The sequence below is a fragment of the Chlamydotis macqueenii genome, chromosome 5, assembly GCF_036417535.1.
Source record: "Chlamydotis macqueenii isolate bChlMac1 chromosome 5, bChlMac1.mat, whole genome shotgun sequence".
In the NCBI taxonomy this organism is placed as follows: Eukaryota; Metazoa; Chordata; class Aves; order Otidiformes; family Otididae; genus Chlamydotis; species Chlamydotis macqueenii.
In genome coordinates this window covers 17,075,717-17,087,483 of record NC_141560.1, presented here as the reverse complement: position 1 = coordinate 17,087,483, position 11,767 = coordinate 17,075,717, and the positions used below count along the sequence as shown (strand labels likewise).

The 11,767-nt window shown below is 38.8% G+C and overlaps 1 protein-coding gene across 2 annotated transcripts in view; it reads left to right on the top strand.

Moving 5' to 3' along the window:
- Positions 1-402: 402 nt before the first annotated feature.
- PPP4R4 (protein phosphatase 4 regulatory subunit 4) overlaps positions 403-11,767 on the top strand; it is a 76,155-nt gene continuing 64,790 nt past the window's right edge. For both annotated transcript variants that reach the window (XM_086750249.1, XM_086750247.1), the window contains exons 1-2: positions 403-581; positions 1,078-1,151. In XM_086750249.1, the coding sequence (XP_086606375.1) occupies positions 465-581; positions 1,078-1,151 (191 nt within the window). In that variant the 5' untranslated portion in view covers positions 403-464. The remainder of the gene's footprint in view (positions 582-1,077; positions 1,152-11,767) is intronic.

Genomic DNA, 11,767 nt, shown 5'->3' with positions numbered 1-11,767 from the left:
GGAGGCGGCACCCGGGCACCGCGGCAGGGGGCTGCTCCGCTCCGCGCCCTGCCCCGCCGGTGCGGAGCGAGCCCCGCAGTCCGGGCGCTGCGCGCAGAGGCTCCGCCGTCCCCTCCCCGCGCCCGCCCTGTGGGGCCGACCCGCTACGAGGGGAAACTTGGCTCGAAACTCCCGCCCCCCACAGCGGCTGCACCGGTCTCCGGGCAGCGGGGACTGCAGGCGCTGGCCCCGCTCCCTGCTCGCCCGGGCCAAAGCGGAGAAAGTTTCCCGGCGGGAGGCCCGGCGGGGGCGAGCGGCCGCTGCCGCAGTGTGCGCTGAGGCGAGGCAGGCGGCGGCGGCGGCCTCCCGGTGGCGGGGGGGCGGCGGGCGCGCTCGGAGGGGTGCAGCGCGGAGCCGGCCCGGCCTCCCCCGGCGCGGTGTGAGGCTCGGGGCGAGCGGCGGCTGGCAGGGGCTGGAGTTGTTACATGCGTCCGATAACCCTCCTCTCCGACATGGATTTTAGTCAGAGCAATTTATTTGGATACATAGAAGACCTGCAGGAACTTACTATTATAGAGAGGCCAGTACGCAGGAGCCTGAAGGTATCTGCTTCGAAATTGGAACGATGCTTTGGGATCCATTCGAAATCATGTCTGTTTTGTGTATGCACAGCTGACTAAATAGGCAGCTTGGTTTTTACAGCACCAGGATACTAAAAAATGTTCTCAGTCTCATTTTGGAATAAACAGTCTTGAATTCTATATACCAGGGACTTAATATTTTCAGTGTAAGACTATTAAGCCAGAAAAAAAATATGCTAACTTAGCTCTTCAGATTAATTTATATGTTACTTGTTTATACCTTAAGTGATAGTGATAGTGTTTTACGTGGAACTATACTTCTGTTACATCCCATCTTTTCCTGGTGAAAGATTTATTTGATTGTATTTGAAATGTTGGCTAGAGATTTCAAGGATTAAATTCAAATTACTCATGGAACTATCCCTGGATGTGGGGAGGAAGGGGTTGTTTTAAGAAGATTAAAATGAGGAAATAGTAAGGCATTGCAAACTCATAATCTCTATTTCGTGCTTGACAGACACCAGAAGAAATAGAAAGATTGACAGTTGATGAAGAACTCAGTGATATTGAAAGGGCTGTTTACCTACTCAGGTATTTCCTAAAATACTACTGTGAAACATTGCTGACCATCATGTTTATATACAGCTTTTTTACTGCTTTACTCTTCACTCCTTTTATTTTCTGTCTTTTGGTAGTAGTTTTTGGGTTTTTTTTTTTGGTAGTTCTGCTACATATAGACAAGATAAAAATAGGTACTGTATTTTTTTTTTACATGCATAGAATAGGATTCCTGTGTGGATGTGTAAACATTTCTTTTCTGAGTTTCTAATATGGCCCTCACCAACACTGAGTTGTACTTCATCTTCGTTCCCCCTGCAGTTGATTTTGCAACGTTCCCTGAGTGTTAATATTAATAACACCAATCATTCAGTGACTTCATATCCACTCTGAGGCGTGAGCAGTTACCACAGACTGATAACAGAGCTGTTGGAGCATACTGGGCTTGCTCTTTCTCTTTTCAGAAGAGAAAACTTGAGAGATTAGTTTTCTTGTCCTTAGGAAATACTGTAGAAGATACTATTTTAATTCTTCCCTGCAGCTACTTGAATAAGTTAAATTTTGATAGTTTTAAATACAGATCTTTCAACTACTCTGTAAGTCATATTTGACAGTACAAATGTTCTGAGAGATTTTGATTTGAATATGTGTTTTTAAACAATACTTAGTAATTGGAGAACCAGCTGCAGCTCCCTCTCAGTTTGCTTATTCTGCTATTTTAAGTGCTCTTCTAGTCTATGCCTGTCCTCAATGTTTAGAGTACATATTCTCAATGCTTTATTTTCTTCTTTTTGCGGTGTGTGGCATTATTTTTAGGTAAGTAATTTTGTCCACTAGTATTGCTTTTGATACTGAATTTTGTTTATGTTTTTTTTTCATTGATGAACTACTTTATTAAGTAGTGGATTTTAAAAGTTGCTTTGCTAATGGTTCAAAGCAGTCTGTTGGCTCTAGGAAAATTCAGAGGAAACAGTTTGCATGTGGTGCATACCATTGCAAAGGATGCATATCAATTTTGGTTTTTACCTCACAGAGTCAGCATAGTTGACTTTTCTTTTTTTTTTCCTTGTGTGGCAGCAAATTTCTTTGCTCTTTTCCCAACTAAAGATCATGTTTCCAGCAATATGTCTTTACTGGATCATTGCCTTGTTAAAACATAAAAGGTTTCACTTCATATCTTTCATCTTACTAATTACTTTTCAACCTGGCCTTGAACTTCTCCTGACATGTTCATCTGCTTTCTCTCTACTTGAGCAGCTGTTCTGGGGACATAATAGTCTTTTCCTTGTGATGAAGTTTTCATTTTTGCCTCTGCATTGTTCTCATTGCTGAAAGGTAGCTTCATCTCCGCTCGATAAGTTTTTGTAAGGCAATCACTTGCTGTGATTGTCCAGGTATGTTAATACAACAATCCAGTGGAAGCTTTTGCTGTTCAATAGTATATTGCCTTCCCTCTACTGAGTGGAGTATAAGCAGAGTTGAAAAGCTGCCTGTAACACAGGTAGTATCCTTTTATATAAATGTACAAAGGTATATATTTTTGGTTTGTCTGATGTTTTTTAATCTATTATATTATAATACCCCTGCATGTTCCTGTTTGACAATAATGTCAGTCTAGTCTTTTCATGCCTCATTTTCTCACATAGATCCATTATTTGCTGTTCTTCAGGTTGTCCCTTATGTGGGGCTCTCCTTGATGTTTCCCAAAAAGAAACTTTTCTGAAAATCCACTATAAAAATTGCTTTGGTGAGACTAAAATGAATTGTTAATGATGTCTGTGTTCTTCTCCATTTGGAAAGGATGGTGCTATCTCCATATACATTTCAAAATGTGCAAGAACAATAATAGAAAGCAAATCTCTTGCCTTAAATATCTACAGATAGTATCAAAATACTTGATGTTGTGTCACATTGTCTTTTATATTGTGACCTATTTATGTAACCCTAATCTGCAAGTTGGAGACTTAATTTACAGAGGAGGATATCTTTAGTGTTGCTTGTACAGTACAACAGAGCTGCCTAATACTGAGTGAAACCTTTGTATGATACAACAAAGCTAATGTTTAGTAATTGCTTTCTGTGAAAGCCCAGAATGAGTCCTCACCCTTTAACGGCTTTCATTCTGAAGAAAAAAGCCCAGCCACTTTCTTCTCTTTTTGCATTCTTCTTTCCCTGCAAAACCCGCCCCCAGCTTCTTCTCCCCATCTTTGAACTTGGGTACTCTGATCTGCTTGTATGCAGAGTTGTTGTATGTTTAGTAGGTACTTACTTTTTCTAGATTTCTGCTTCTGAAGTCTTTTACTTTTGTAGTCTGAAAACAGATGCATTGACATCCTAGTTGGAAAGAGTAGTACACCTTGTTACTGTATGAGATTTTTGGTGCCTGAATAGGGGAGTTTTTTGGTTTTAGTTTTGTGGCTTTTTTTTTTTTTTCTTGTGACTGATTCTTGTTATAGAGTGTATATGAGGAGGTATTAATTTCCCAACTCTAATCAGTTTCATCAGTTCATTCTTTTTTTAGCTCTTGTATTACTTCTCATTTATCAGTAGTACTATGGAGTTTCTGGCACGCTCTTTTACTTCTTGATATTGTGAAGTTGTTTGGTTTTTTTTGGTCATCTAGTATGTATTCATATCCATCTAATGATTATTTCTTATTTCTGCAATGTCTTGTCTGTCTGTATCTAGCCATGATGTATTGTCATAGATTTTGTAAATTTCTGTTTGTTGTCTTCTGGTAAGTATGAGATAAATATATATCTACAGATGTTCTTAGCACATGGTGAGTATGTTGACACATTCCTGTTGAAACCTCACTTTCACAGGAATGTGGCTTCATTTTAATTGGTTTTCTATTGTTACCTAGCACAGTTTGGTTTTACATTCTAAAGTGCTAATTGTAATTTTGATAATCCTAGCAAGTGTGCGTGTATATATATATATATTTTTTTTTTTTTTTCAAGGGATCACTTTGGTTTCAGCCTCCCCTTTTCTGCCAGTACTGTTCTTCAGATAACTGTGCAATGAAGTAGACTGACAAGATGATCTAGCTAAAGTTGAGCATTTTTAGTCAGATTAGTTTTCAGCTAAATCAGCTCCTTGATTTGGCTCATCATGTGGATGTAGGAACCATTGTGCAAGCAAAAGGAAAGGACTCAGTAGCTCTCCTTCCAGCCAGAGTTACTTGAATGCGAAATAAGCATGGGTGAACTTCAGCTTTAGATCATTGTTGCCCAGAGTACTCAGTTTTAATTAGGTAATATTCTGCAATTAGACTGAGCGAGTTCTAATTTAATAAGAATACGGTAGCAAATTGGACTGTCATTTGTTGTAATCTCAATTAACCTTGATTCTGGCTGAGGAACTGGGCTTCCTTAGACCAGGTTGTTGGGGATGTTTATGAGCTTGCCATGGAAATCAAATGGATTTAGGTACCTAAAGAGGGAGAGGCATCTGAGTGTCTAGAATTTATGTTTTGGAGCTTCAGCCTTAGTGCTTGGGGGTTTCTGGAGGGTCTAACTGGAGTCACTGAAGAGTTGTATTGTGACTGCATTTGGACGTTGCTGGCCAAACAGAAGGACGAGGAGAGCGAAATAGCTATGTACATCTCAACCATGTCAGTGTCAAGATTGATGGCTTGTCATAAAACCATCAGCAGGTTAAGGCAAGCTGCCAGACTTTGCAGCGAAGCAAATGAATAGTTTGCATTCCACTTCAGGGCATCGTGACCTCTACTAGGATGGTGGCAATAAGCAGCTCAGGGACAGTAATTTTTACTCCTGCTATGAATTTTTACTCCTACTGCTGCCTGTAGTCTTAGTTTCCGTGTTTGCCGATGTTTGATGTTATTACTTATTTTCATTTGTCTTACTGTAGCTCACTCTTTTATGGCATACATCACTCTTTTATGGCATACAGTCAGTAGCCAAATGTGAGTTATTTGCCTGATGTGACTTTGGTTTGGATACAAGGATGCTTGCTGGCATGCACACTGCAGCGTGTTTTGTTTTCTGAGGACTTTTCTGATAGATTTCTCTAGGGGTGTTTACATTGTTGTGTGTACTGTATTATTTTGTATTCAGCTACTTTTTATTTGTTTGTGCCTGCTTAGTGTTACAGTTTCCAGGCCTTGACACTTCTGTCATATTCAAAGTAGCAGGGTAATAATGAGTTATCAAGGTGTGAGATTGAGGTATTCACCCTTTTGGGAACATACTGTGCTTTGGCTTTGGAGTGATCCTATCTCTCAGCTTAGCGAACAGTACAACCCCCCCAACATTTAGCACAGAGACACAATAGATACTTTATCTAGATTGGAAAGAATTCAATGCCTGTGAACTTAGCATGCCTTAAAAAAAAAGTTTTATTTTATTGTAGCTGTCTTTGATTAGCTAGAGTAGTCTCAAATTCTAAACATCTTTGTATGTAGTATATGTTGTTAATTGTGAGTGTTAAAACCACTACTACTTAAATTTTTTTAAAAATGTTCTTTTTAGTTTTTAGTCTTCATCATGTTGGTTTTGGAGATTTTGTTTTCTTTGTAGGTGCAGGCAGCTCACCTTTGAATTTAAACGAAAGCTTTCATTTAGATGTAACTTTGGGAGCTGATTTTATAATATAAACATTGTGTCTTTTTTTTTTTTTTCTTGTTACATAATCGTGAAAACTGACCGCTCTATTCAGATTATACAACTTCTCAGTTTATGATCCTGGTGCATACATTGTATACTGAAAGATACAGCTGTCATGCTAAGTATGTTGGACAATAGTGCTTCCAACTATACTGGCAAGCTGTAAATACTGACATTAAAAGTATTTATTCCTTTTTTTTTTTTTTCCCTGGGTGTAATTTAATAGTGTCTTTTATTTTGTTTACGACTTAAATTTTATAAAGGTTTCATTCCTGTTTCACTTAGCTGGATGGATGAATTAGTTGCTTGACCTTGACTCTGTTATGCAAATGAATTAGTGTATATGGAAATGATTCTTTCACCTTAAAGTGAAAGGTGTACCTATAGTCTTCTGAACTGATGCTAAGTCACATACTTTTATTAAAATTTAGATTTGTGCAGATATTTCTGTTGATCATGTTTGCTGAGTTGAAACTACAGCTGAGGACCCAGCTGTAAATATTAAGGACAGAGCTAATATAGTGGTCTGAGACACCTGAAAAATAAAAAAAAAAAAAAAAAAGAAGAGGAGAGAAAAAAATCTTAATTTCAGTTTTCTTTCTCAGGCCACAGTCAGTGCAGGAAGATGGCAGTGCCAGTCCTCTCTCTGTTCTAGCGTTTGTGCTACATTTGTCCTTGTGCCTGCACAGCACGTTGGGGAATTTATCTGAGGCAAACCGTGAAAATAACAGTTTAAAACAGATTGACTGTGTGACCCAGGACTTCGTGCACCTGAAAAAAGCATTGTGCCAGCACAAGAGAAGTGTGCAGCAGCATGGGAACAGGGCTTGGGAGTGGGTCAAATGGCTTCAAAGACTTAATGCTACGTTTGGCTGGCTTACGGTATTCAAGAAGCTGAGGTTTCCTGGTGTATAGTTTCACAAGTATATTAAGCTGAATGAAGCTCTTCCTATATCAGAAAGAGTAGCTCTTCTCTCCTTTCTTTTATGTGACTGCATGTTTCTGATATGTTTTGTGTGCCAGCACTAATGCTGTTGCAGCCACGCAGTTTCGGTCAGGTTAGGGAACTAGTACTAACTCTACCGAATTTTTCAGATGCTTGCTTCCAACAAAATGTGCAACTACATGACTGCTCATCCTACTGTAAGCAGGAGCATGAGCAGAGAAGATGATGCAACTGGTAGATCACTCTCTCATCAATGGCAGAACAGATTTAGTTCAGGTTATGCTAATCTTGAATCTTTACTTTGAATCTGTGAAGTCAAGTACTGGTTGAAATTATGAGAGAGTATGAAGTATCAGCTGTAGTGTATTTAATGAGTTCTTTGACATTAAATGAACTTCTGGAATCCTACATGAGAGCTGCGATGAGTGAGATCAGTGGTAGGTCTTCCTTATGCATTGTCAAATTCTTCTCTGAAGAGGTCAGTTATATTTATGTTTCAGAGCATCTTTGTGCAGGACATAATAACAAGAAACTAGGGAGCTGTGTGGATGCCTTTTTTCATAGTAAACACCATTGAAAGAACTGTAGGTTTTCTTAACCTCTAAAAATTATTCTGTTGCCCTGGGAAAACCTTATCATGTTCTCCTAGAAAAGATCTACATAGAAATATCCAGCTAAATATTTATGATGTTTCTTTTTTTCTACATGACAAGTCTTGTGCAGGAATAGCATGTTGCCCAGCAGGAGACTGCATTTGTTTTGTTTTTGTTTAGTTGAGCACTGGCATTTAATAAATACCTTTAACAGGCGCACAGCTCATTTTTGAGACGGCACATAATTAATGTGTAAGTATAATAATTCTCCTTTATGTCACCTTCCATAGAAAGCTCTAGGTCTTTACAAAAATGTTTTGTACTTGTAAGGAGCTTTTATGCTTATGCTTGCTCAATATTGCTAATTTATGTTTGTATCCTTTGCTTGATTTGGCAAGAGATGATGGTATTGTTAGTTTATGTCAGGAGCTGTATATACAACCAATGGAAACTGCTTGAGGATGTAGACGGGAAAATGTAATGTTCTGTGTTAGAATATGTCAAAGGTACAATCTCCTCAAAGAGTAGGTCAAGGTGCCTGTTTATGGCAAGTCTGAGAACACTTTCATGTGATGGTGCCCTGTAATATAATGACTGTCATATGCAGGTCACTGAAACAAGTATCTAGTGGATTTGCTTGCAAATTCCTGGTGTTTTGAGGACTACTTTATGTTAGGTATAGGTGTGATGCCATGTCACGTGTCATACTTCCATGGCCCTGGCCCTGCACTCTGACTCCATTTCTTGCGACAGTGGGAAGAAGCAGCAGTTAGTCCTGGTCCAGCTACTCTTGCCCTAAAAGCAGTAGTAGACTTTTCAGTTTTGTATCAGGGTAGTAGCATGCACCATTACCTGTCCCAAAGAATCTGAGTAGTCCGAGACTCTTCAGAACAGTGATTCTTAGTGTGGATACATCACATATTTTTACATTCAGAGCTCTTTCAGATACTCTTCTGAATCTCCACAAAGTCAGACAGTTAACACTCCACTATGTGTTGGTTCACATTGCTGCACTTTGTAAACTTTGTGTCAAGGGAAGTTGTTTTACTGGGGAATTCTGATTGTAATTTTAGCACTTCAGGAGCTAGGACTTCAGGAATTAGGGCCTGTGTCTGTGCCTCAGCTGATATGCTATGACAGGAATAATTTGGAATGAGACAAGAAATAGCTTTGAGATTTAATATTAATCCTGTTCTCTGGAGTATACTTGTAGTACTGTTTTATTTAGGTATTTTCAGAGTTCACTTTAGTAATATTAATATTTTTGTCTTTGACCAGCTGGTAGTCTAAATGCCAACACTGTATAAAGTTACCCTGGATCTTTGTCAAGCCTCAGAGCCCAAAGCTTTCTGTCACAGGAAAAGAAACCAAGATTATTTGATCACTTAAACAGAAATTTTTACACTGGGAAAACAGAATGGGAACGTAGACAGTTCTTGAGACTAAGCAATTCAAGGAGGTCTCCATTATTCATAGAGAAGTTTCCCTGCTTTGGTAGAGGTGTCTTTTTTTATCTTTCAAGGGTGGCTTTTTGTATAAGAAAAGTTCTCTTTAGGTCTCAAAGACAAAACTGAAAAGGAAATTGGAAGTGATTTCTTAGTGGGGATTTCTGTTGACATAGTCTGGCAAGACCCATATTTCAGCTAAAGAACCAACTGTTTAAATTACACACAATTATAGCACTCTGTGCCTGAAAAAGAAGGTCGCTTCAGATTCGAAAACTGATACCACAGGTAACATCTCTAGCCAAAGACAGAGTTATGCCCTCAGGGAAAGTTTTTTAAAGATAGGGTAGTGATGCAAAAGTAGGCAGAATCTTTTCATTTGAACATGACGGTGATGGGGATGCTAAGTAACTGAGTTGTTCTCAAACTCACTCTTTGAGAAGCCTTCTTAACATCTTGCTTCCCCCATCCTCCCTTCACTATGTATAATTCCCTTCCGCGATCAGACTGTGTATGGGACTTTCCAACCTGAACAATAACAGTATCCTTTGCAGGCTTTGAAAATAAAGGTTCTCTGACTCTTTAGTTACTCTTTAACTCTAGTCTGTTAAAACTAGTTTTACGTGGCTATCGCATTCACTGCAGTTCTTGAAGTTGCTCCTCTGTCCATGAATAACCTTGCTGGTTTCGTGGAGACACTTTTTGACAAGATGGAGTCTTTCCCATTGAATGTGGACTCCCTATGGCCTATCAGATGAACACCACTGTCTGCGGAAGAAAAATGTCTTTTTACTTTATGAGTTGTAATAAAACAGAATGAGAAAAGAGACAAAGAATCACTTGGAAACTTCGGCTAGATCTCTTAGATACGTCTGTCTGAGGCGTGCTTTATTGCCTCTGGCTGATACTTTTATACAAGCAGGAAAATGTACCAGATATTTCATATCCATGTTATTATTTGAATGGACTCTTGGTAATGCAGTATTCTTATTTAAATTCTACATTTTAGCTTATTGTGCATTCAGATAAATGTTTCTGTGTGTTTCTTTTTGCAAAGCATTACTCTATGAGAGGTTAACATCAGGGAATAAAAGTATCAGGCTCCGGATATAGTCCTCTGTATCTTGATAGCAGTTGTTTCAGGAGCAGTTTTCTTTATTGTATGTTATTGCGTGGCTGTGGGTTCTGAGAATGTGTACAACTCTCATGTGCGGATTAGCTGAGTCATTCCTTGTCAGTCTATCCATTCACAGCAGGACCTGGGAATTGTTACGCTTTCTTGAACTCGTTAACTATTGCTGGAAACATCTTGCCCATCTACCCCTTACATACTCATGGCTGTTAGGTACCTACCCCTTTCCTGACAAACTCTATGGATGGACAATACTTCTTAGTCAATTTTTAACTCCGACATTACACACTTTTTGTTGACAGAAACATGCTACAGTGTGATTTTAGTCCCAGTGTTTCTCTGTAATTTCTGCTTTCCTGTTCTTCCACTGTTCTTAAATTTACTATAGCATAGAAAAGTCAGTTTCAGGCTGTGTGTAAGCAGGGATAGATGAACTGAACTGATATGAATGGAATTGTATCATTTTAGGTGTTTATGAATCGAAGCTGAGTATGTTAACTAGGGGTCTTGTTTTGTTGAATTTATCTGCTTAGAAGAGCCAGGAAGGTATCTGTAGGTCTTCAGATAATTTTTTTTTTTAAACTTAAGTTATCTGTAAGATTATATAAATAAAGGTGACCAACATCACCAAATAATGTATAATGCTGAAGAAAGACTGAAGTCTCAAAGAGCATAGTCTTACATTCTTTCTAATGGGGGAAAAAAAATCATTTATCCATTCTTCTTGTCCTTCTGCATTTTTCAATAATCATCCAGTTTTAAGAGAATTCTTCTGGCTTTGCAAAGAGATCAATACAGAGGGTTTTTTTTCCTAAGACATTTTTCTCATAGATTTTTAAAGTTAAATATTCCACTTGATTGTGGAAAAAAATACGTAGACTTTTTTTTTTTTTTTTCTTTCCTTAGTGTATGTTAAATCAGAATGATACAATTTGGTGGATGGTTGGTTGGTTGGTTTGTTTTTAAGCAGCAATGCAACGTGACTTTTAATAAAATTGCAAAAGTTGCCACAGAGTTTTCTGTAGCAGTCCAGGAGCTTGGGGAAGGGTATACGCAGAAAGTCTGGGAGCCCCTGGTGTTTTGATTATGGGAATAGCTCTGCGTATAAATTGTCAATTATGTCCCTGGATTTTTTGCTTATGAGAATAGGTTTGTGTACAAATTGTTGATTATGCCCATAGTAAAAAGCCTTGAGTCCAAGTTTCTTGAAGTAAAACCAGTTAATTAATTTGTGTAGTTATCACTTAGCTCCCCCCCGCACCCTGCATCCCTCAATGACTATTGTTGAACAACAAACAACATTAAGCACTGGAGCTGTTAGTTTATGCTAAGATTAAACAGAAGTTGTTCAAAGCTGCCTGTATAACTCCACCACACTTCTGTTTACCAGCTGAAGAAGGGCAAGGAAGTTGGATTCAAGCTGGGTCAGTGCATTGGTAACTCAATTGGTATAAACAGAGCTGCACAGCAGAAGCACTGTTGCGCTCAGTAATACCAGTGCAAGGGGTTATGTCTGCAAAATGGGATGATTTACTGTTTGCCTGTGCTGTGTGAGAAGTGCAGCTGACCAGCTTGTGGTCTGACTTGCCAAAGTAGTATATGCTCTCTTTTTAAATTCCTTTTTCTCTTTCCCCCTCTCAGTGAAATTGCTTGGTAACTTCTGTTACTGAGAGGCTGTTGAGAAGGCTGGACTAGGGACAGTAAAGAAATGCTTTAAAAATGCTAACTATGTTTTTGTTGTGAATATTAATTGATTGTCTCTGACAGAACAAACATATGTAAAAGAGAAATGTGAAGGACATCTGCTTTAATATAGATTTTTACATGGTAATATTACTTACACTGTTGTGCAGGCCTCGAGATAAAAATGCTGACTTTAAAGGGAGAAACAGAAAAGATGCC